Here is a 25,586-nt window from a genome sequence, read left to right as displayed (position 1 = left end):
ATGGGATAGAGAGAGAGAGAGTCAGACATCTGATAGAGAGAGAGAGAGGGTCAGACATGGGATAGAGAGAGAGAGAGAGGTCCAGACATGGGAGAGAGAGAGAGAGAGAGAGAGGGCCAGACATGGGAGAGAGAGAGAGAGAGAGGGTCAGACATGGGATAGAGAGAGAGAGAGAGAGGGTCAGACATGGGATAGAGAGAGAGAGAGAGAGAGGGTCAGACATGGGAGAGAGAGAGAGAGAGAGGGTCAGACATGGGATAGAGAGAGAGAGAGAGGGCCAGACATGGGAGAGAGAGAGAGAGAGGGTCAGACATGGGATAGAGAGAGAGAGAGAGAGAGAGGGTCAGACATGGGATAGAGAGAGAGAGAGAGTGGGTCAGACATGGGATCATAGAATCATAGAAGTTACAACATGGAAACAGGCCCTTCGGCCCAACATGTCCATGTCGCCCAGTTTATACCACTAAGCTAGTCCCAATTGCCTGCACTTGGCCCATATCCCTCGATACCCATCTTCCCCATGTAACTGTCCAAATGCTTTTTAAAAGACAAAATTGTACCCGCCTCTACTACTGCCTCTGGCAGCTCGTTCCAGACACTCACCACCCTTTGAGTGAAAAAATTGCCCCTCTGGATCCTTTTGTATCTCTCCCCTCTCACCTTAAATCTGTGCCCCCTCGTTATGGACTCCCCTACCTTTGGGAAAAGATTTTGACTATCGACCTTATCTATGCCCCTCATTATTTTATAGACTTCTATAAGATCACCCCTTAACCTCCTACTCTCCAGGGAATAAAGTCCCAGTCTGTCTAACCTCTCCCTGTAAGTCAAACCATCAAGTCCCGGTAGCATCCTAGTAAATCTTTTCTGCACTCTTTCTAGTTTAATAATATCCTTTCTATAATAGGGTGACCAGAACTGTACACAGTACTCCAAGTGTGGCCTCACCAATGCCCTGTACAACTTCAGGGCATTGGTGAGGGTCAGACATGGGAGAGAGAGAGAGAGGGTCAGACATGGGAGAGAGAGAGAGAGAGAGGGTCAGACATGGGATAGAGAGAGAGAGAGAGGGCCAGACATGGGAGAGAGAGAGAGAGAGGGTCAGACATGGGATAGAGAGAGAGAGAGGGTCAGACATGGGATAGAGAGAGAGAGAGAGAGGGTCAGACATGGGATAGAGAGAGAGAGGGTCAGACATGGGATAGAGAGAGAGAGAGGGTCAGACATGGGATAGAGAGAGAGAGAGAGAGAGGGTCAGACATGGGATAGAGAGAGAGAGAGGGTCAGACATGGGAGAGAGAGAGAGAGGGTCAGACATGGGAGAGAGAGAGAGGGTCAGACATGGGAGAGAGAGAGAGTGTCAGACATGGGATAGAGAGAGAGAGAGAGTGTCAGACATGGGATAGAGAGAGAGAGGGTCAGACATGGGAGAGAGAGAGAGTGTCAGACATGGGATAGAGAGAGAGAGTGTCAGACATGGGATAGAGAGAGAGAGAGTCAGACATGGGAGAGAGAGAGAGAGAGAGAGGGTCAGACATGGTATAGAGAGAGAGAGAGGGTCAGACATGGGAGAGAGAGAGAGAGAGAGTGTCAGACATGGGATAGAGAGAGAGAGAGGGTCAGACATGGGATAGAGAGAGAGAGGGTCAGACATGGGAGAGAGAGAGAGAGAGGGTCAGACATGGGATAGAGAGAGAGAGAGGGTCAGACATGGGAGAGAGAGAGAGAGTGTCAGACATGGGATAGAGAGAGAGAGAGAGGGTCAGACATGGGATAGAGAGAGAGGGTCAGACATGGGAGTGAGAGAGAGAGAGTGTCAGACATGGGATAGAGAGAGAGAGAGGGTCAGACATGGGAGAGAGAGAGAGAGAGTGTCAGACATGGGATAGAGAGAGAGAGAGGGTCAGACATGGGATAGAGAGACAGAGGGTCAGACATGGGAGAGAGAGAGAGAGAGTGTCAGACATGGGATAGAGAGAGAGAGAGAGGGTCAGACATGGGAGAGAGAGAGAGAGAGTGTCAGACATGGGAGAGAGAGAGAGAGAGTGTCAGACATGGGATAGAGAGAGAGAGAGGGTCAGACATGGGAGAGAGAGAGAGAGAGTGTCAGACATGGGATAGAGAGAGAGAGGGTCAGACATGGGAGAGAGAGAGAGAGGGTCAGACATGGGAGAGAGAGAGAGAGAGAGAGGGTCAGACATGGGAGAGAGAGAGAGAGAGAGAGAGGGTCAGACATGTGATAGAGAGAGAGAGAGAGGGCCAGACGTGGGAGAGAGAGAGAGAGAGGGTCAGACATGGGATAGAGAGAGAGAGAGGGTCAGACATGGGATAGAGAGAGAGAGAGAGAGGGTCAGACATGGGATAGAGAGAGAGAGGGTCAGACATGGGATAGAGAGAGAGAGAGAGAGGGTCAGACATGGGATAGAGAGAGAGAGAGAGGGTCAGACATGGGATAGAGAGAGAGAGAGGGTCAGACATGGGAGAGAGAGAGAGAGGGTCAGACATGGGAGAGAGAGAGAGAGAGGGTCAGACATGGGAGAGAGAGAGAGAGAGTGTCAGACATGGGATAGAGAGAGAGAGAGAGTGTCAGACATGGGATAGAGAGAGAGAGGGTCAGACATGGGAGAGAGAGAGAGAGAGTGTCAGACATGGGATAGAGAGAGAGAGAGAGTGTCAGACATGGAATAGAGAGAGAGAGGGTCAGACATGGGAGAGAGAGAGAGAGGGTCAGACATGGGATAGAGAGAGAGAGAGGGTCAGACATGGGAGAGAGAGAGAGAGAGTGTCAGACATGGGATAGAGAGAGAGAGAGAGGGTCAGACATGGGATAGAGAGAGAGAGGGTCAGACATGGGAGAGAGAGAGAGAGAGTGTCAGACATGGGAGAGAGAGAGAGAGAGTGTCAGACATGGGAGAGAGAGAGAGAGAGGGTCAGACATGGGAGAGAGAGAGAGAGAGTGTCAGACATGGGATAGAGAGAGAGAGAGGGTCAGACATGGGAGAGAGAGAGAGAGGGTCAGACATGGGAGAGAGAGAGAGAGAGAGAGGGTCAGACATGGGAGAGAGAGAGAGAGAGAGAGAGAGGGTCAGACATGGGATAGAGAGAGAGAGAGAGGGCCAGACATGGGAGAGAGAGAGAGAGAGGGTCAGACATGGGATAGAGAGAGAGAGAGGGTCAGACATGGGATAGAGAGAGAGAGAGAGAGGGTCAGACATGGGATAGAGAGAGAGAGGGTCAGACATGGGATAGAGAGAGAGAGAGAGAGGGTCAGACATGGGATAGAGAGAGAGAGAGAGGGTCAGACATGGGATAGAGAGAGAGAGAGGGTCAGACATGGGAGAGAGAGAGAGAGGGTCAGACATGGGAGAGAGAGAGAGAGAGGGTCAGACATGGGAGAGAGAGAGAGAGAGTGTCAGACATGGGATAGAGAGAGAGAGAGAGTGTCAGACATGGGATAGAGAGAGAGAGGGTCAGACATGGGAGAGAGAGAGAGAGAGTGTCAGACATGGGATAGAGAGAGAGAGAGAGAGTGTCAGACATGGAATAGAGAGAGAGAGGGTCAGACATGGGATAGAGAGAGAGAGAGGGTCAGACATGGGAGAGAGAGAGAGAGAGTGTCAGACATGGGATAGAGAGAGAGGGAGAGGGTCAGACATGGGATAGAGAGAGAGAGGGTCAGACATGGGAGAGAGAGAGAGAGAGGGTCAGACATGGGAGAGAGAGAGAGAGAGGGTCAGACATGGGAGAGAGAGAGAGAGAGTGTCAGACATGGGATAGAGAGAGAGAGAGGGTCAGACATGGGATAGAGAGAGAGAGGGTCAGACATGGGAGAGAGAGAGAGAGAGTGTCAGACATGGGATCGAGAGAGACAGAGGGTCAGACATGGGAGAGAGAGAGAGAGAGTGTCAGACATGGGATAGAGAGAAAGAGAGGGTCAGACATGGGAGAGAGAGAGAGAGAGTGTCAGACATGGGAGAGAGAGAGAGAGAGTGTCAGACATGGGATAGAGAGAGAGAGAGAGAGGGTCAGACATGGGAGAGAGAGAGAGAGGGTCAGACATGGGAGAGAGAGAGAGAGAGAGGGTCAGACATGGGAGAGAGAGAGAGAGAGAGGGTCAGACATGGGATAGAGAGAGAGAGAGAGAGGGTCAGACATGGGATAGAGAGAGAGAGAGGGTCAGACATGGGAGAGAGAGAGAGAGAGTGTCAGACATGGGATAGAGAGAGAGAGAGTGTCAGACATGGGATAGAGAGAGAGAGTGTCAGACATGGGATAGAGAGAGAGAGAGGGTCAGACATGGGATAGAGAGAGAGAGAGAGTGTCAGACATGGGATAGAGAGAGAGAGAGAGGGTCAGACATGGGATAGAGAGAGAGAGGGTCAGACATGGGAGAGAGAGAGAGAGAGAGTGTCAGACATGGGATAGAGAGAGAGAGAGGGTCAGACATGGGAGAGAGAGAGAGAGAGTGTCAGACCTGGGATAGAGAGAGAGAGAGAGGGTCAGACATGGGATAGAGAGACAGAGGGTCAGACATGGGAGAGAGAGAGAGAGAGTGTCCGACATGGGATAGAGAGAGAGAGAGAGGGTCAGACATGGGAGAGAGAGAGAGAGAGTGTCAGACATGGGATAGAGAGAGAGAGAGGGTCAGACATGGGAGAGAGAGAGAGAGAGAGTGTCAGACATGGGAGAGAGAGAGAGTGTCAGACATGGGATAGAGAGAGAGAGAGGGTCAGACATGGGAGAGAGAGAGAGTGTCAGACATGGGATAGAGAGAGAGAGAGTGTCAGACATGGGATAGAGAGAGAGAGAGGGTCAGACATGGGATAGAGAGAGAGAGAGGGTCAGACATGGGATAGAGAGAGAGAGAGGGTCAGACATGGGAGAGAGAGAGAGAGAGAGAGGGTCAGACATGGGATAGAGAGAGAGAGGGTCAGACATGGGATAGAGAGAGAGAGAGGGTCAGACATGGGATAGAGAGAGAGAGAGGGTCAGACATGGGATAGAGAGAGAGAGAGGGTCAGACATGGGATAGAGAGAGAGAGAGGGTCAGACATGGGATAGAGAGAGAGAGAGGGTCAGACATGGGATAGAGAGAGAGAGAGGGTCAGACATGGGATAGAGAGAGAGAGAGAGAGGGTCAGACATGGGATAGAGAGAGAGAGAGGGTCAGACATGGGAGAGAGAGAGAGAGGGTCAGACATGGGAGAGAGAGAGAGAGGGTCAGACATGGGAGAGAGAGAGAGAGTGTGTCAGACATGGGATAGAGAGAGAGAGAGGGGCAGACATGGGAGAGAGAGAGAGAGAGGGGCAGACATGGGAGAGAGAGGGGGGCATACATAGGATAGAGAGAGGGCAGACATGGGAGAGAGAGGGGCAGACATAGGATAGAGAGAGAGAGAGGGGGGGTGGACATGGGATAGAGAGAGAGGGGGTAGACATGGGATAGAGAGAGAGAGCGGGGGTAGACATGGGATAGAGAGAGAGGGGCAGACATGGGAGTGAGAGAGAGGGGGGTCATACATAGGATAGAGAGAGAGGGGCAGACATGGGAGAGATAGAGGGGCAGACATGGGAGAGAGAGGGGCAGACATGGGAGAGAGAGAGGGGGCATACATGGGATAGATAGGGAGAGAGTGAGGGGGCATACATGGGATCGATAGAAAGAGAGGGGCAGACATGGGAAAGAGAGAGGGGCAGCCCTGTGATGGAGAGAGACAGACTTGGGATCGAGAGAGAGAGGGGTAGACATGGGATAGATCGAGAGAGAGAGGGGCAGACATGGGATAGAGAGAGAGAGGGGCAGACATGGGATAGAGAAAGGGGCCGACATGGGATCGATAGAGAGGGGCAGACATGGGATAGAGAGAGAGAGAGAGGGGCAGACATGGGAGAGAGAGAGAGAGGCAGACATGGGATAGAGAGAAAGGGGTAGACATGGGATAGATGGAGAGAGAGAGGGGCAGACATGGGAGAGAGAGAGAGAGAGAGAGAGGGGCAGACATGGGATAGAGAGAGAGGGGCAGACATGGGATAGAGAAAGGGGCAGACATGGGATAGAGAGAGAGAGAGAGGCAGACATGGGATAGAGAGAGAGAGAGAGAGGGGCAGACATGGGATGGAGAGAGAGAGGTGGTCAGACATGGGATAGAGAGAGAGAGAGGGTCAGACATGGGATATATGGAGAGAGAGAGACTGTCAGATATGGGATAGAGAGAGAGAGAGAGGGTCAGACATGAGAGAGAGAGAGAGAGAGTGTCAGACATGGGATAGGGAGGGAGAGGGTCAGACATGGGATAGAGATGATGTGGAGATGCCGGTGATGGACTGGGGTTGATAATTGTAAACAATTTTACAACACCAAGTTATAGTCCAACAAATTTATTTTCAATTCCACAAGCTTTCGGAGGTGAACGGTGTGGAAAGAGAAGGAGGAAGCCTCCGAAAGCTTGTGGAATTTAAAATAAATTTGTTGGACTATAACTTGGTGTTGTAAAATTGTTTACAAATGGGATAGAGAGAGAGGGTCAGACATGGGATAGAGAGAGAGAGAGAGAGAGAGGGTCAGACATGGGGGAGAGAGAGAGATAGAGGGTCAGACATGGGAGAGAGAGAGATAGAGGGTCAGACATGGGAGAGAGAGAGAGGGAGGGTCAGACATGGGATAGAGAGAGAGAGAGAGTCAGTCCTGGGAAAGAGAGAGTGAGAGGGTCAGACATGGGATAGAGAGAGAGAGGGTCAGACATGGGATAGAGAGAGAGAGGGTCAGACATGGGATAGAGAGAGAGAGAGGGTCAGACATGGGATAGAGAGAGAGAGGGTCAGACATGGGATAGAGAGAGAGAGAGAGTCAGACATGGGATAGAGAGAGAGAGAGAGAGGGGCAGACATGGGATAGAGAGAGAGAGAGGGGGGGCAGACATGGTATAGAGAGAGAGAGAGAGGGAGAGAGGGGGTCAGTCATGGGATTGAGAGAGGGGCAGACATGGGATGGAGAGAGGAGCAGACATGGGATAGAGAGAGAGAGAGGAGCAGACATGGGATAGAGAGAGAGAGAGGGTCAGACATGGGACAGACAGAGAGAGAGAGAGAGAGAGGGTCAGACACGGGATAGAGAGAGAGGGTCAGACATGGGACAGAGAGAGAGAGAGGGTCAGACATGGGATAGAGAGAGAGAGGGTCAGACATGGGATAGAGAGAGAGGGTCAGACATGGGATAGAGAGAGAGAGAGGGTCAGACATGGGATAGAGAGAGAGAGAGAGGATCAGACATGGGATAGAGAGAGAGAGAGAGAGGGTCAGACATGGGATAGAGAGAGAGAGGGTCAGACATGTGATAGAGAGAGAGGGTCAGACATGGGAGAGAGAGAGAGAGGGTCAGACATGGGATAGAGAGAGAGAGGGTCAGACATGGGATAGAGAGAGAGGGTCAGACATGGGATAGAGAGAGAGAGAGGGTCAGACATGGGATAGAGAGAGAGGGTCAGACATGGGATAGAGAGAGAGAGAGGGTCAGACATGGGATAGAGAGAGAGAGGGTCAGACATGGGATAGAGAGAGAGGGTCAGACATGGGATAGAGAGAGAGAGAGGGTCAGACATGGGAGAGAGAGAGGGTCATACATGGGAGAGAGAGAGATGGTCATACATGGGAGAGAGAGAGAGGGTCAGACATGGGATAGAGAGAGAGAGAGAGGGTCAGACATGGGATAGAGAGAGAGAGAGAGAGAGGGTCAGACATGGGAAAGAGAGAGAGAGAGAGAGGGTCAGACATGGGATAGAGAGAGAGAGGGTCAGACATGGGAGACAGAGAGAGAGAGGGTCAGACATGGGAGAGAGAGAGAGAGAGAGAGAGGGTCAGACATGGGATAGAGAGAGAGAGAGGGTCAGACATGGGATGGAGAGAGAGGGAGGGTTAGACATGGGATAGAGAGAGGGAGAGAGGGTCAGACATGGGAGAGAGAGAGAGAGGGTCAGACATGGGAGAGAGAGAGAGAGGGTCAGACATGGGAGAGAGAGAGAGAGGGTCAGACATGGGATAGAGAGAGAGAGAAGGGCGGCAGACATGGGATAGAGAGAGAGAGAGAGACAGACATGGGATAGAGAGAGAGAGAGAGGGGCAGACATGGGATAGAGAGAGAGAGAGAGAGGGGGGGCAGACATGGGATAGATAGAGGGGGGGCAGACATGGGATAGATCGAGGGGGGCAGACATGGGATAGAGAGAGCGAGAGAGGGGGAGAGAGGGGGTCAGTCATGGGATAGAGAGAGAGGAGCAGACATGGGATAGAGAGAGCGAGCGGAGCAGACATGGGATAGAGAGAGAGAGAGATGGGCAGACATGGGAGAGAGAGTGAGAGAGAGAGAGTCAGTCCTGGGAAAGAGAGAGTGAGAGGGTCAGACATGGGATAGAGAGAGAGAGGGTCAGACATGGGATAGAGAGAGAGAGAGGGTCAGATATGGGATTGAGAGAGAGAGAAGGGGGGCAGACATGGGATAGAGAGAGAGAGAGAGACAGACATGGGATAGAGAGAGAGAGAGAGAGTGGCAGACATGGGATAGAGAGAGAGAGGGGGGGCAGACATGGGATAGATGGAGAGAGAGGGGGGGAGAGAGGGGGTCAGTCATGGGATAGAGAGAGAGGGGCAGACATGGGATGGAGAGAGGAGCAGACATGGGATAGAGAGAGAGAGAGGAGCAGACATGGGAGAGAGAGAGGGGCAGACATGGGAGAGAGAGGGGGGCATACATAGGATAGAGAGAGGGCAGACATGGGAGAGAGAGGGGCAGACATAGGATAGAGAGAGAGAGAGGGGGGGTAGACATGGGATAGAGAGAGAGGGGGTAGACATGGGATAGAGAGAGAGAGAGAGCGGGGGTAGACATGGGATAGAGAGAGAGAGGCAGACATGGGAGAGAGAGAGAGAGAGGGTCAGACATGGGAGAGAGAGAAAGAGGGTCAGACATGGGATAGAGAGAGAGAGAGGGGGGGCAGACATGGGATAGATAGAGGGGGGGCAGACATGGGATAGAGAGAGAGAGAGAGCAGGGGTAGACATGGGATAGAGAGAGAGGGGCAGACATGGGAGAGAGAGAGAGAGAGAGACAGACATGGGATAGAGAGAGAGAGAGAGGGGCAGACATGGGATAGAGAGAGAGAGAGAGAGGGGGGGCAGACATGGGATAGATAGAGGGGGGGCAGACATGGGATAGATAGAGGGGGGCAGACATGGGATAGAGAGAGCGAGATAGGGGGAGAGAGGGGGTCAGTCATGGGATAGAGAGAGAGGAGCAGACATGGGATAGAGAGAGCGAGCGGAGCAGACATGGGATAGAGAGAGAGAGAGATGGGCAGACATGGGAGAGAGAGAGAGAGAGAGAGAGAGTCAGTCCTGGGAAAGAGAGAGTGAGAGGGTCAGACATGGGATAGAGAGAGAGAGAGGGTCAGACATGGGATAGAGAGAGAGAGAGGGTCAGATATGGGATAGAGAGAGAGAGAAGGGGGGCAGACATGGGATAGAGAGAGAGAGAGAGACAGACATGGGATAGAGAGAGAGAGAGAGAGTGGCACACATGGGATAGAGAGAGAGAGGGGGGGGCAGACATGGGATAGATGGAGAGAGAGGGGGGGAGAGAGGGGGTCAGTCATGGGATAGAGAGAGAGGGGCAGACATGGGATGGAGAGAGGAGCAGACATGGGATAGAGAGAGAGAGAGGAGCAGACATGGGAGAGAGAGAGGGGCAGACATGGGAGAGAGAGGGGGGCATACATAGGATAGAGAGAGGGCAGACATGGGAGAGAGAGGGGCAGACATAGGATAGAGAGAGAGAGAGGGGGGGTAGACATGGGATAGAGAGAGAGGGGGTAGACATGGGATAGAGAGAGAGAGAGAGCGGGGGTAGACATGGGATAGAGAGAGAGGGGCAGACATGGGAGAGAGAGAGGGGGCAGACATGGGAGAGAGAGGGGCAGACATGGGAGAGAGAGAGGGGGCATACATGGGATAGATAGAGGGGGGCAGACTTGGAATAGAGAGAGAGGCAGACATGGGATAGATAGAGAGGGGCAGACATGGGATAGAGAGAGGGGCAGTCCTGTGATAGAGAGAGACAGACTTGGGATAGAGAGAGAGGGGTAGACATGGGATAGATGGAGAGAGAGGGGCAGACATGGGATAGAGAGAGAGAGAGGGGCAGACATGGGATAGAGAAAGGGGCAGACATGGGATAGATAGAGAGGGGCAGACATGGGATAGAGAGAGAGAGAGAGGGGCAGACATGGGATAGATAGAGAGAGAGGGGCAGACATGGGAGAGAGAGAGAGAGAGAGGGGCAGACATGGGATAGAGAGAGAGAGAGGGGCAGACATGGGATAGAGAAAGGGGTAGACATGGGAAAAATGGAGAGAGAGGCTCAGACATGGGATAGAGAGAGAGAGAGGGGCAGACATGGGATAGAAAGAGAGAGGGGCAGACATGGGATAGATAGAGAGAGAGGGGGGCAGACATGGGATAGAGAGAGAGAGGGGCAGACATGGGATAGAGAGAGAGGGGCAGACATGGGAGAGAGAGAGAGAGAGGGGCAGACATGGGATAGAGAGTGAGAGGGGCAGACATGGGATAGAGAGAGAGAGAGAGGGGCAGACATGGGATAGAGAGAGGGGCAGACATGGGATAGATAGAGAGGGGCAGACATGGGATAGAGAGAGAGAGAGGGGCAGACATGGGATAGAAAGAGAGAGGGGCAGACATGGGATAGATAGAGAGAGAGGGGGGCAGACATGGGATAGAGAGAGAGAGAGAGGGGCAGACATGGGATAGAGAGAGAGAGAGAGGGTCAGACATGGGATAGATAGAGAGAGGGGGGCAGACATGGGATAGATAGAGAGGGGGTCAGACATGGGATAGAGAGAGAGAGAGAGAGAGGGGCAGACATGGGATAGATAGAGAGAGAGGGGGGCAGACATGGGATCGAGAGAGAGGGGCAGACATGGGATAGATCGAGAGATAGGGGGGCAGACATAGGATCGATGGAGAGAGGGGGACAGACATGGGATAGAGAGAGAGAGAGAGGGGCAGACATGGGATTGATAGAGAGAGGGGCAGATATGGGGTAGAGAGAGAGAGGGGCAGACATGGGATTGAGAGAGAGAAAGAGAGGGGCAGACATGGGATAGAGAAAGGGGCAGACATGGGATAGGGAGAGACAGGCAGACATGGGATAGAGAGAGAGAGGGGCAGACATGGGACAGAGAGAGAGAGGGGCAGACTTGGGATAGAGAGAGAGAGGGGCAGACTTGGGATAGAGAGAGAGAAGGGCAGACTTGGGATAGAGAGAGAGAGGGGCAGACTTGGGATAAGAACATAAGAAATTGGAGCAGGAGTAGGCCAATCGGCCCCTCGAGCCTGCTCCGCCATTCATAAGATCATGGCTGATCTGATCCCAACCACAAATCTAAAGAACACAAGAAGTAGGAGCAGGACCCGGCCACACAGCCCCTGGGCCCTCTGCGCCACCCACAGGGCATTGACCGATCCGAACTCAGCTTCATGTCCAATTTCCTGCCCGCTCCCCATTACCCCTAATTCCCTTTACTTCGAGAAAACTGTCTATTTCTGTTTAAATTTATCTAATGATGTAGCTTCCACAGCTTCCTGGGGCAGCAAATTCCACAGACCTACCACCCTCTGAGTGAAGAAGTTTCTCCTCATCTCAGTTTTGAAAGAGCAGCCCCTTATTCTAAGATTATGCCCCCTAGTTCTAGTTTCACCCATCTTTGGGAACATCCTTACTGCATCCACCCGATCAAGCCCCTTCACAATCTTATATGTTTCAATAAGATCGCCTCTCATTCTTCTGAACTCCAATGAGTAGAGCCCCAATCTACTCAACCTCTCCTCATATGTCCGCCCCCTCATCCCCGGGATTAACCGAGTGAACCTTCTTTGTACTGCCTCGAGAGCAAGTATGTCTTTTAAGTATGGAGACCAAAACTGTATGCAGTATTCCAGGTGCGGTCTCACCAAACCCCGATATAACTGCAGCAATACCTCCCTGTTTTTATATTCTATCCCCCTAGCAATAAAAGCCAACATTCCGTTGGCTTTCTTGATCACCTGCTGCACCTGCATACCAACTTTTTGATTTTCTTGCACTAGGACCCCCAGATCCCTTTGTACTGCAGTACTTTCCAGTCTCTCGCCATTAAGAAAATAACTTGCTCTCTGATTTTTCCTGCCAAAGTGCATAACCTCACATTTTCCAATATTATATTGCATCTGCCAAATCTCCGCCCACTCACCCAGCCTGTCTATATCCCCTTGCAGGTTTTTTATGTCCTCCTCACTCTCTACTTTCCCTCCCATCTTTGTATCATCTGCAAATTTTGATATGTTGCACTCGGTCCCCTCCTCCAAATCGTTAATATGGATTGTAAAGAGTTGGGGACCCAGCACCGACCCCTGTGGAACACCACTGGTTACTGGTTGCCAGTCCGAAAATGAACCATTTATCCCAACTCTCTGCTTCCTGTTCGATAACCAATCCTCCACCCATGCCAGAATATTACCACCAATCCCGTTATTTTTTATCTTAAGTAATAATCTTTTATGTGGCACCTTGTCGAATGCCTTCTGGAAGTCTGAATACACTATGTCCACTGGTTCCCCTTTATCCACCCTGTCCGTTATATCCTCAAAGAACTCAAGCAAATTTGTCAGACATGACTTCCCCTTCATAAAGCCATGCTGACTTTGTCCTATTAAATTATGCTTATCTAAATGTTCCGTTACTGTCTCCTTAATAATAGACTCCAAAATTTTACCCACCACAGATGTTAAGCTAACTGGCCTATAATTTCCAGCCTTCTGCCTACTACCCTTTTTAAATAACGGTGTTACATTAGCAGATAGAGAGAGAGAGGGGCAGACTTGGGATAGAGAGAGAGAGGGGCAGACATGGGATCGAGAGAGGGGCAGACATGGGATCGAGAGAGGGGCAGACATGGGATCGAGAGAGGGGCAGACATGGGATCGAGAGAGGGGCAGACATGGGATCGAGAGAGGGGCAGACATGGGATAGAGAGAGGGGCAGACATGGGATAGAGAGAGGGGCAGACATGGGATAGATCGATGGACAGACATGGGATAGATAGAGAGGGACAGTCATGGGTTAGAGAGAGAGAGAGGGACAGTCATGGGTGAGAGAGAGAGAGGGACAGTCATGGGATAGAGAGGGGCAAACATGAGATAAACAGACAGACATGGGATAGATAGTTATGGGATAGAGAGGGAGAGAGACATAGGCATGGGATAGAGAGAGATGTGGGATAATGTGGAGAGGGGCAGAGAGAACAGGGAAAACAAGTAGGATGTGAAGGGGCTGAGAGAGCAGGCGTAAAGATACATGGGGTAATGTGGTGAGGGAAAGAGACTTAGAAATGGGATAACGTGGTGTTGCAGAAATGGAAGGGGAAAACAGGCAAAAAGAGTGACAAATGGGATGATGTGGAGAGGGGCAGTGAGAGAGCAGGAAAAAGACAGACAGAGATGAGACAATGGGTGGAAGCAGAGAGAGAACAGGGAAAAAGAGTGACTTAGATTGGATAATGTGGAGAGGGGCAGAGAGAGGACAGTGAGAGAACAGGGATAAACTAAGATGTGATAATGTGGAGAGGGGCAGAGAGCAAGAATGGAGTGAGAGAATGGAGTATGAGAGAACAGGGATAAACTTATGTGTGAAAATGTGGAGAGGGGCAGAGAGCAAAAACGGAGTGAGAGAGAACGGAGAATGAGAGAGATGGGATTATGGAGAGAGGAACTTACAGAAAGACATGACAAGGTAGATGGGAAAACAGACATAAAGATAAGACATGGAAAAAAGAATGTCAGATGTCGACAGGATGATATGAAAAACGGCAGAGAGAGAACAGGGAGAAAGAGAAACTTAGAGATGGGGTAATGTGGAGAGGGGCAGAGAGAGAACGAGAAGAAAGATGGGATTGTGTGAAAAGGGGCAGAGAGAGAACACGGAGAAAGACTTAGCAATGGGATAATGTGGAAAGGAACATGCAGGAAGACATGACAACATAGACAGGGAAAAACAGACAAAGATATGGAAAGAGATGGAATAAAGGCAGATGTAGGATAATATGAAAAGGACACACAGAAAGGGACGGAAAATGGAGAGGAACTAAATAGAATGCAAGACAACATGAGGAAAAAATGAGCATCTGTGGAGAAGAAATGAGAAAACATGGGAAGAGAGGAGACGGGAAAGAGAAGAGTAGGGAGAGGAACAGAGGGAGGAAGAGCTGGAGAGGAGAACAGAAAAAGACAGCAGAAGGGTTGAGGGAGAGGAACACAAGAGAGGAGAAACAGAAAGAAGGACATTAAACAAGGGACCAGTTTAAAAAGAAAATCTCCTTAACCCAACTTTCCTGAAGTTAGTAACTTATATTGGAGTGGAGCATAGTTCCATGGGGCAGGGCCAACACTCCAGTACCTCACCCAAGTGGCCATCTTGCATATGTCAGTGGGGTCATCAAAAACAAAGCAAGTGATAGTTAACAATTTAGAACAGGAAACCTGACTGATTTACTTTCTCCTTTCTCTAGTCTGGGGACACACACCAACTGAAGCACTCCATTGCTGACATCAACTAACTCAGCATGGACATAGAACAGCATCAAGAAACATCTTGGTCTATGTGACTCAGTGCCACATCTCAAGGTACATTTACTCGCTAAGCTATCAGGGGAGCTAATATTTTTCAACTAACTTTTGACCTCTGAAATTTTTTTAAAATGCCATATTAGAAAATTACACTGGTTTCACTGCCTCTACTGCATTGAAGATTTGATTTAATTCACCCGTGTATGTGCATTTATTAATTACGACTTACAAACGTGTGAAATAGTAATGGACTGCTACCAGAGTAATGGGCTATGTTTAATATATTCAGTGAGTGATGGTCCATGCATGTAAAAAGCAAATTTACAATGCACACACATTTCCACCAATTTCTCCCTTTCATTCTTGAGGGTACTTATTCATGCTGAGGTACAGTTCCGTGGGGAACAGCTGTTGTCTTTTAATCGCCCAAGTGACCATTCTTCGTATTTCTGCCTAAATGCTGAGTGTCAGCTGGATAGTCAACCAAAAGGAGCATTACTGTGACCCCAATCTTGTTCTCACTGGTATTTACGTCCACACAATTCGAGTGCAATTTATTAGATATTGACCAGGAGTGGGTGCCCTGGCATTTTTTTCCCCTCCCGATGCCTAGACCAGAGGCACTGAAGCCAGCTGTAGCATCCTTAGTACCACTCCAGCAGAGATCAGCTAAATCAGTACAGACTATGAATTGAACCTGAATCCTTCCTGGTCTGTAAGGCTCAGTTCCACACTAGATAGTGCCTTTACCAACTGAACCATTGGGGGATGCTCTTGGAGATAACATGTCACACTCTTCAGAAGAATATAGTGTTCCCTGAAGGAGAAGTTTCAGTTTCTAATTTGAGCTTGGTTAATTTAGAGTGGATGGTGTGTTTCAGGTTCTTTTTTGTTCACTTGAAAGATGATCCTAGCTCACTCCTGCCCACCTAAATTCTGAGTTGTACTTTTGTTTCTTCTCCCTTTTGAGTACTGAATTTCTTCTTCTTTCAGAATGCAGGATACGTGTTTTGTATCATACATTGTAACTGCTGCAAAATCTGAACGTGTGTGCTTTCAGAATAACATCTGTGTCTCCTCCCTGCAGAAAAAACTCCCCTCAACTTGTAGTGACATAAAAATGCCATCGTAGTCCTCAATGCTAAAAATTCTATTTCTGAAAAATTAAAATAACTCTCTGTAATTCTGGGACTAATACAGCTTATTTTGGGTTACATTAAAAGTAGATAACGTGTTAGTATGTTAAGTACAAATCGATCATGAAATAAAACAATTTTAATAGGCCCAAGGAGGGGGGAGAAAGAAGGGAAGAGGGAATCATAATTTCATATTTAAACTTTTGTAACTAAAGACTGGAAACTCCTGAAGTGCAGTCAGTTAAACTTAGTCTCTTGTTTGCTTCCTTCACTGGATCCCTTTTTGTGAAAAAAAGTCTTATTTTGTTGTTAATTCCTGATTTTTTTTTAACAAAAGATATTGCACATTTATCTTACCATCTTACATTCCCATAAGAAATCTGAAAGGGCTGGAGGCAGGGTGACATAATGGTGATTCTTCACTGTTATGAACACACACTTGTTGGTCATCATGCTGCTGCGAATTACTAAAATGTCACACGTAGAAGCATATCCACAAGGTTTCTATAATTGGCAAGATGATTTTTGAGCTGACAGAGACGATCCAATAGTGATTTTAAGGAGTGGAACATTGCAGTTTCTAACAAGAAGGCCTGACAGCCTTTTGATTTCATTTGGTGATGATGTAAAAGACATGGTAGCATTTTGATTTGAAGCAGGAAGCTTGTAGTGCTTAGAAAGCGTTCTGTGTCAATATTTGGATTTTGTTATTGTACCAGAGTGATGTAAATATTACTGCTCCTGATTCTGATTGTATCGCCCAAGCGTGCTGTAAATGGGAGACTGGGAGGTGGATTTAAGGTGGGGCAACAAGTACATGGTCTAGTCCAATGGGGTGACCTGGTAAAAGGAGATTAATTGTAAGCAAGTAGCCTGGGACAAGGTAAGTCAGCAAGCTATGCTTTTGTCAGGGAATGAGGTATATTGAGCCTTAGAATTGAAGCTCAGAGTAATTCACTTTTAAAAGTTTTATGAGATTTGGTCAAGAATAAAGTTTGCAGATTGTTCTCATTTCAAAGGGTTTCTAACCTATGGCAAGAAGAAAGGAGTTTTGATGAATTAACAAAAGAAATGAATGTGTGAAGTGTTTATTATATATGTTTGTGGATGTATATGTATGAAGATAGGCAAGATACAGGGAAACATTTTTGTAAATGTTATACTGTAACTTTCTTTACACACCAAGAAACTATGAAAGCAGATGAAATGTTTCCTTGCTTTTCTCTATGTTCTCACATGTATGTACAAGGAAATCATCAAGGCAATACAGGAAAGATTGTATAATGCACAGAAAAAATCTGAGAATGACCTGTGACTGCTACGCTTTAGTACTTCTATTTGTAGAGTGTTGGGCTTCCATTCAGAGTACTGGAATTGACGTTCCTTTATATTGCAGAATTCTACTTCGAGCAGTTCTGAAATGTGCTGTGCATTTGGTGCTGTGGAATCCACTCCATTCACATTGTGGGCCATATTTCACAGTGCTGGCTGCAACAATGAAACAATTAACCATGTATAATCTTATACTTAGCATAATTGTTTAAAAGTTGTAATTGAAGTTTTCATTTCTGGCCATGAACCGCCTGATGCCTGACAGTACAGGCCAACATTGCAAAACATGCAGTGTTCAGACAGTCGATGGCCAGAAAGAAATGGCTGTAGGCATGGCAAAAAACTCATCTCTGAGGTGATGTTCCCTGTTGCCATAGGCCCTAACATCATCTCGATTATATTACATTTCTACCGAAGTTAGGACTGCAATTGGCAGCAGCACTAATTTAAAAGACATTGATCCCTCTCTCGCCTGTCATTCAGCCTCTCTTGCCCTCTGTTAGTTTTCAAACTCCCAGATAGCACATTTTGTGGTAGTAAAGTAAGACTGCTCTTTGGGGCGGCGGAGGGGGTGGGGTTGATAGCGGTGTTGGTCCTGCTATGAAAACTGTATCTCCAGTGAACTAGTGTAACATGACGATGCTGGTAGTAAAAAAAAAGTCAAGACCACGTCACCTTCCTGGTCAAGGGAGAACAAAAAGATTTGAAAGTGAATAAAATGGGGTGAAAATTACAACAGGAGAAACAATTTTTTCATATTTTTTCTAACCTAAAAATAACTCAGTTGTTGCTTAGAAAACATACTCTCTTGAACAAAAACACTTTTGAAGCAAATTGACTTGAAGTTGTCATTTAAAAAAAAACACATTTCATAATTTACTAATTAGTTACTTTCAGAATAAATCTAAACATTGTGAACTTTCTCAATTTTTGTGCCAAGATATGACTCTGGTTTTATTTTGGACTGTTCACAAAATCAGACTGATCTAAATTTTAAGTTTAATTTATTTTTATTGAGCCGAGTAGGAGTGATGTTCTGCTGTTTTTGGTCTAGGCTCTTGACTGGTTACTTGGAGGTACCACACAACAATTATTGTGAAAAATGTTCCTGCCAACAATTTGTTGCACCTTAGAACTATAATACTTGCCTGCAGAGTCACCAATTCAGTTATTAAGAAGCTTCTTTAGAAGAGTTATGTATATGCAGTGTAATTTTGGGCTGCTAGAATTAAGTGCAGTGCATTTATAATGTGCAGTGGATGTGGTGTACATGGACTTTGAGAACATAAGAACATAAGAACATAAGAAATTGGAGCAGGAGTAGGCCAATCGGCCCCTCGAGCCTGCTCCGCCATTCAATAAGATCATGGCTGATCTGATCCCAACCACAAATCTAAAGAACACAAGAAGTCGGAGCAGGACCCGGCCACATAGCCCCTGGGCCCTCTCCGCCACCCACAGGGCATTGACCGATCCGAACTCAGCTTCATGTCCAATTTCCTGCCCGCTCCCCATAACCCCTAATTCCCTTTACTTCTAGGAAACTGTCTATTTCTGTTTTAAATTTATCTAATGATGTAGCTTCCACAGCTTCCTGGGGCAGCATATTCCACAGACCGACCACCCTCTGAGTGAAGAAGTTTCTCCTCATCTCAGTTTTGAAAGAGCAGCCCCTTATTCTAAGATTATGCCCCCTAGTTCTAGTTTCACCCATCTTTGGGAACATCCTTACTGCATCCACCCGATCAAGACCCTTCACAATCTTATATGTTTCAATAAGATCGCCTCTCATTCTTCTGAACTCCAATGAGTAGAGTCCCAATCTACTCAACCTCTCCTCATATGTGCGCCCCCTCATCCCCGGGATTAACCGAGTGAACCTTCTTTGTACTGCCTCGAGAGCAAGTATGTCTTTTCTTAAGTATGGAGACCAAAACTGTATGCAGTATTCCAGGTGCGGTCTCACCAATACCTTATATAACTGCAGCAATACCTCCTTGTTTTTATATTCTATCCCCCTTTGACAAGGTAACACACAGGACTGCTTCTATTCATTGTGTATGTTAATGATTTGAAAATAGGGCGAAAGGAAGTGATGTCCAAATTTGTAGACTACGCTAAAATAGGAGGCATAGTAAATAATTCTGTGGACAAAAGGAAGCTGCATGGGGATATCTATGAGATGTGGAATGGGCAAAAAGGTGGCAGATGGAATTCAATGCCAGCAAATGTGAGGTGATATACTTTGTTTTTTTTTTTAATTATAATTTGGGGGAAAATTGGATAAGACTGAGGAGCAGAGGGATTTGGCAGTTCAGGTTCACAAGGTTCAAAAACAGCATCTCAAGTGGCTAGGGCCATTATTTTGAAAAAAGCTAATAGATTACTGGGTTTTATGGCAAGAGGTATAGAATATAGAAGTCAAGATGCAATGGTGAATCTACATAAAACCTTAGTAAGACCACAGTTGGAGCACTGTGTTTAGGGCTGCACGCTACAAGAAGAATGTTGAGGCAATAGAGACAGTACAGTGCAAATTCACTAGGCTGTTGCCTGGTATGAACAAATAAAAAAAAGATTGTCCTCTTTTCATTAGAACAGAGGATTAAGGGAGAATTTGTTAGAGGTGTTTAAAATTATGAAGGGCTGAGACAGAGTAGATAGACACTGACTTTTTTTTATTCGTTCATGGGATGTGGGCGTTGCTGGCGAGGCCGGCATTTATTGCCCATCCCTAATTGCCCTTGAGAAGGTGGTGGTGAGCTGCCTTCTTGAACCGCTGCAGTCAGTGTGGCGAAAGTTCTCCCACAGTGCTGTTAGGAAGGGAGTTCCAGGATTTTGACCCAGCGACGATGAAGGAATGGCGATATATTTCCAAGTCGGGATGGTGTGTGACTTGGAAGTGGTGTTGTTCCCGTGCCTGCTGCTCTTGTCCTTCTAGGTGGTAGAGGTTGCGGGTTTGGGAGGTGCTGTCAAAGAAGCCTTGGCGAGTTGCTGCAGTGCATCCTGTGGATGGTACACACTGCAGCCACTGTGCGCCGGTGGTGAAGGGAGTGAATGTTTAGGGTGGTGGATGGGGTGCCAATCAAGTGGGCTGCTTTGTTCTGGATGGTGTCGAGCTTCTTGAGTGTTGGAGCTGCAGCACTCATCCAGGCAAGTGGAGAGTATGCCATCACACTCCTGACTTGTGCCTTGTAGATGGTGGAAAGGCTTTGGGGAGTCAGGAGGTGAGTCACTCGCCACAGAATACCCAGCCTCTGACCTGCTCTTGTAGCCACAGTATTTATATGGCTGGTCCAGTTAAGTTTCTGGTCAATGGTGACCCCCAGGATGTTGATGGTGGGGGATTCGGGGATGGTAATGCCGTTGAATGTCAAGGGGAGGTGGTTAGACTCTCTCTTGTTGGAGATGGTCGTTGCCTGGCACTTGTCTGGCGCGAATGTTACTTGCCAGTTATCAGCCCAAGCCTCGTACTGCTTCATTATTTGAGGGGTTGTGAATGGAACTGAACACTGTGCAATCATCAGTGAACATCCCCATTTCTGACCTTATGATGGAGGGAAGGTCATTGATGAAGCAGCTGAAGATGGTTGGGCCTAGGACACTGCCGTGAGCAACTCCTGCAGCAAAGCCCTGGGGCTGAGATGATTGGCCTCCAACAACCACTACCATCTTCCTTTGTGCTAGGTATGACTCCAACCACTGGAGAGTTTTCCCCCTGATTCCCATTGACTTCAATTTTACTAGGGCTTCTTGGTGCCACACTCGGTCAAATGCTGCCTTGATGTCAAGGGCAGTCACTCTCACCTCACCTCTGGAATTCAGCTCTTTTGTCCATGTTTGAACCAAGGCTGTAATGAGGTCTGGAGCCGAGTGGTCCTGGCGGAACCCAAACTGAGCATCGGTGAGCAGGTTATTGGTGAGTAAGTGCCGCTTGATAGCACTGTCGATGACACCTTCCATCACTTTGCTGATGATTGAGAGTAGACTGATGGGGCGGTAATTGGTCGGATTGGATTTGTCCTCCTTTTTGTGGACAGGACATACCTGGGCAATTTTCCACATTGTCGGGTAGATGCCAGTGTTGTAGCTATACTGGAACATTTTAGCTAGAGGCACAGCTAATTCTGGAGCACAAGTCTTCAGCACTACAGCCAGGATGTTGTCGGGGCCCATAGCCTTTGCTGTATCCAGTGCACTCAGCCGTTTCTTGATATCATGTGGAGTGAATCGAATTGGCTGAAGACTGGCTTCTGTGATGGTGGGGAGGAGGCTGAGATGGATCATCTGCTCAGCACTTCTGGCTGAAGATGCTTCAGCCTTGTCTTTTGCACTCACGTGCTGGACTCCGCCATCATTGTGGATGGGGGTGTTTGCAGAGCCTCCTCCTCCCGTTAGTTGTTTAATTGTCCACTACCATTCATGAGTGGATGTGGCAGGACTGCAGAGCTTTGTTCTGATCCGTTGGTTGTGGAATCGCTTAGCTCTATCTATAGCATGTTGCTTCTGCTGTTTAGCAGGCATGTAGTCCTGAGTTGTAGCTTCACCAGGTTGGCACCTCATTTTTAGGTACGCCTGGTGCTGCTCCTGGCATGCTCTTCTACACTCCTCATTGAACCAGGGTTAATCCCCTGGCTTGTTGGTAATGGTAGAGTGAGGAATATGCCGGGCCATGAGGTTACAGATTGTGCTGGAATACAATTCTGCTGTTCCACTTGTTCCAGTGATTGAGTGATCTCAAACAAGGGGAAATGGATGTAAGATTATAGCATACTAAATGAAAGGTTCATTAGATTATATCACAATTTATATTTGGAATTTAACGTATAGTTGGGCAGCCTATGAGTTAATGAAGGATGCATGCTTTTGTTTCAGCATGCAATAATTACATAGAGCATATCGCAATTCACTGTTGTCCCTAGGATTTCACTGAAGCATAATATTTAGTGAAATTTCTAACTATGTCCTCTTGAATATGAAAAATACCCAGCAGTACAATTACAGATTTTGTTCTTCCAAACTTGACTTGCATCTGGAGAAAGCATGTTGAGCTATAAAGCACTGAGATGAAGTACTGGCGACTATCGGCCTGCCACAGAAGGAAAGAACAATTTAAGATGATGAGTTAAGAGTGGCACACTCTGCATGTTGGAGGACATGTAATTTTTTTTCTGTACCACATTGATACCAAGCAGAACACAAACACAAATGTGATCTGAGATCTGCATTGCTGCTTGAATCGAAATCTATGTGACAAACATCACAAATACTAAGTAACCCTATTGGCGATACTTTTAGTAATACATGTAGTTGTGTTACTTAAACAAGGTATGCTTATTTTGTGAACGTGAATGAGTAAGGGTTTTACTACTTATGTTTTTTTTTATTAGTAGGTATGCCAGTCAGAAGTATGTTTGACTGAGTATCACCAAGATGGCCGAGACATTGCCTGGTGTCCCACCTCCCTCTTCTCTTGTCATCCAATCTAAGACTCACAAGGATACTGTTCTAACCAACTTTGAAGAACAAAGAAAAAGAGATTTCTTGTGTGATATCACTCTAATTGTTGAGGATGTTCACTTCAAAGCTCACAAAGCACTGCTTGCTGCCAGCAGCGAGTATTTCTCTCTGATGTTTGCTGATGAGCACCAGCAAGGCCAGGCTATTTATATGCTAGATGGAATGGCTGCAGACACGTTCAGCACTGTGCTGGAATTCATATACACTGGCCGACTGAATGTAACTGAAAAGTCCATTGAGCACATCGTGACCACTGCTGAGGTTCTGAAAGTGAATGATTTGATAAAAGCATACTCAGACTATCAGCACAACCATTTACATGTTAAGCTATCGTTGGCTTCTAATGGAATTAAAGTAGTAGTTGTGGAACCCAAAGTTGATGAAGATCAGCCCTCAAAGCCAAAACGCAAGAGGGGAAGGCCTCGAAAATGTGAGCAGGTGCAAGCAGAAAGGAGTGAAGTTGACAGTGGGACTCCAACTGACCCACAAGAACATCAAAGCAAATTTGAACAACCTGCAGAGGAAACCAATTGTAAAACGAGCAGTAAGGTTGCGAGTGAAGGCAGACAAAGCTGTAAGGCATTAGAACCAGAAGACCGTTGTGATACTGATGCTGACGCAGATTCCCAGACAGAAGATTATGAACATAAAATAGCAGCACTGGTGAGTCGTAGCCGCTATAGCAACCGTAGAATTCAAAGGCCTATTAAGTTAATGGGATACAAGCTTGGCACGGTAGAGGAGGAACAGGAAGAAGTAAGGAAACGAGGGAGGAAGAGAAAGTATCCGGATGTGGAGGCTAGATGCGAAGACTGTAACAAAGTTTTTAAAAATCACCACTTCTTGGCCATACATCGAAGGACACACACAGGTAAGCAATCATAGAATCATAGAAAGGTTACAGCACGGAAGGAGGCCATTCGGCCCATCGATTCTGCGCCGGCTCTACACGAGCAATCCAGCTAGTCCCACTCCCCCGCCCTTTCCCCGTAGTCCTGCAAATGTTTTCCTTTCAAGTACTTATCCAGTTCCTTTTAGAAGGCCGTGATTGAATCTGCCTCCACCACCCACTCGGGCAGAGCATTCCAGATCATAACACTCGCTGTGTAAAAAAGTTTTTCCTCATGTTACCTTTGCTTCTTTTGCCAATCACCTTAAATCTGTGTCCTCTGGTTCTTGACCCTTCTGCCAATGGGAACATTTTCTCTCTATCTACTCCGTCTACACCCTTCATGATTTTGAATACCTCTATCAAATCTCCTCGCAACTGTCTCTGTTCCAAGGAGAATAACCCCAGCTTCTCCAGTCTATCCACGTAACTAAAGTCCTTCATCCCTGGAATCATTCTAGTAAATCTCTTCTGCACCCTCTCTAAGGCCTTCACATCTTTCCTAAAGTGCGGTGCCCAAAACTGGACACAATACTCCAGTTGTGGCCGAACCAGTGTCTTATAAAGGTTCATCATAACTTCCATACTTTTGTACTCTATGCCTCTATTTATAAAGCCCATGATCCCGTATGCTTTAACCGCTTTCTCAACCTGCCCTGCCACCTTCAACGATTTGTGTACATATACCCCCAGATCTCTCTGTTCCTGCATCCCTTTTACAGTTGTGCCCTCTAGTTTATATTGCCTCACCTTGTTATTCCTACCGAAATGCCTCACTTCACATTTTTCTGTGTTAAATTTCATCTGCCACATGTCCACCCATGCCACCAGCCCGTCTGTATCCTCTTGAAGTCTATCACTATCCTCCTCATTGTTCACTGCCCTTCCAAGTTTTTTGTCCTCTATAAATTTGGAAATTGTGCCCTGTACACCCAAGTCCAAGTCATTAATATATATCAAAAAAAGCAGTGGTCCCAGCACTGACCCCGGGGAACACCACTGTACACCTCCCTCCACTCCGAAAAACAACCATTCACCACTACTCTTTTTTCTGTTACTTAGCCAATTCTGTATCCATGTTGCTACTGCCCCCTTTATTCCATGGGCTGCAATCCTGATGATAAACCTACCATGCAGCACTTTATCAAATGCCTTTTGAAAGTCTGTACACACCACATCAGCTGCATTGCCCTCATCTACCCTCTCTGTTACCTCATCAAAAAACTCTATCAGGTAAGTTAAACACTATTTGCCTTTAACAAACCCATGCTGGCTTACCCTAATCAATCCACTCTCGTCCAAGTGACTGTTAATTTTGTCCCGGATTATCGTTTCTAAAAGTTTCCCCACCACTGAGGTTAAACTGACTGGCCTGTAGTTGCTGGGTTTATCCTTACACCCTTTTTTCAACAAGGGTGTAACATTTGCAATTCTCCAGTCCTCTGGCATCACCCCCGTATCTAAGGATGTTTGGAAGATTATGGCCAGTTCCTCCGCAATTTCTACCCTTACTTCCCTCAGCAACCTAGGATGCATCCCATCCGGACCAGGTGACTTATCTACTTTAAATACAGCTAGCCTTTCAAATACTTCTTTGTCAATTTTTAGCCCATCCAGTACCTCAACTATATCCTCCTTTACTGAGACTCTGGCAGCATTTTCTTCCTTGGTAAAGACAGATGCAAAGCGCTCATTTAGTACTTCGGCCATCCCCTCTGCCTCCATGAGTAGATCTCCTTTATGGTCCCTAATCGGCCCCACCCCTCCTCTTACTACCTGTTTACTATTTATATACCTGTAGAAGACTTTTGGATTCCCTCTTATGTTGCCTGCCAGTCTATTCTCATACTCTCTCTCTTTGCCCCTCTTTTTTCCTTTTTCACTTCCCCTCTGAACTTCCTATATCTCACTTGTGTTATCAACCTGGCATCTGTCATATGCCCCTTTTTTTCATTTCATCTTACTCTCTATCTCTTTTGTCATCCAGGGAGCTCTGGCTTTAGTAGCCCTACCTTTCTGCCTCGTGGGAATGTGCCTAGACT

The 25,586-nt window shown here is 47.4% G+C and overlaps 1 protein-coding gene across 3 annotated transcripts in view; it reads left to right on the top strand.

Annotated features, from left to right (window-relative positions):
* zbtb24 (zinc finger and BTB domain containing 24) overlaps window positions 1-25,586 on the top strand; it is a 100,397-nt gene that overhangs the window by 39,291 nt on the left and 35,520 nt on the right. For 2 of the 3 annotated variants that reach the window (XM_067983893.1, XM_067983891.1), the window contains exons 2-3: window positions 14,610-14,724; window positions 22,526-23,526. In XM_067983893.1, the coding sequence (XP_067839994.1) occupies window positions 22,569-23,526 (958 nt within the window). In that variant the 5' untranslated portion in view covers window positions 14,610-14,724; window positions 22,526-22,568. The remainder of the gene's footprint in view (window positions 1-14,609; window positions 14,725-22,525; window positions 23,527-25,586) is intronic. The other variant, XM_067983892.1, reaches the window with a different exon arrangement.

The sequence above is a fragment of the Heptranchias perlo genome, chromosome 5 (assembly GCF_035084215.1).
Source record: "Heptranchias perlo isolate sHepPer1 chromosome 5, sHepPer1.hap1, whole genome shotgun sequence".
Lineage (NCBI taxonomy): Eukaryota > Metazoa > Chordata > Chondrichthyes > Hexanchiformes > Hexanchidae > Heptranchias > Heptranchias perlo.
This window is presented reverse-complemented; position numbering and strand designations above follow the sequence as displayed.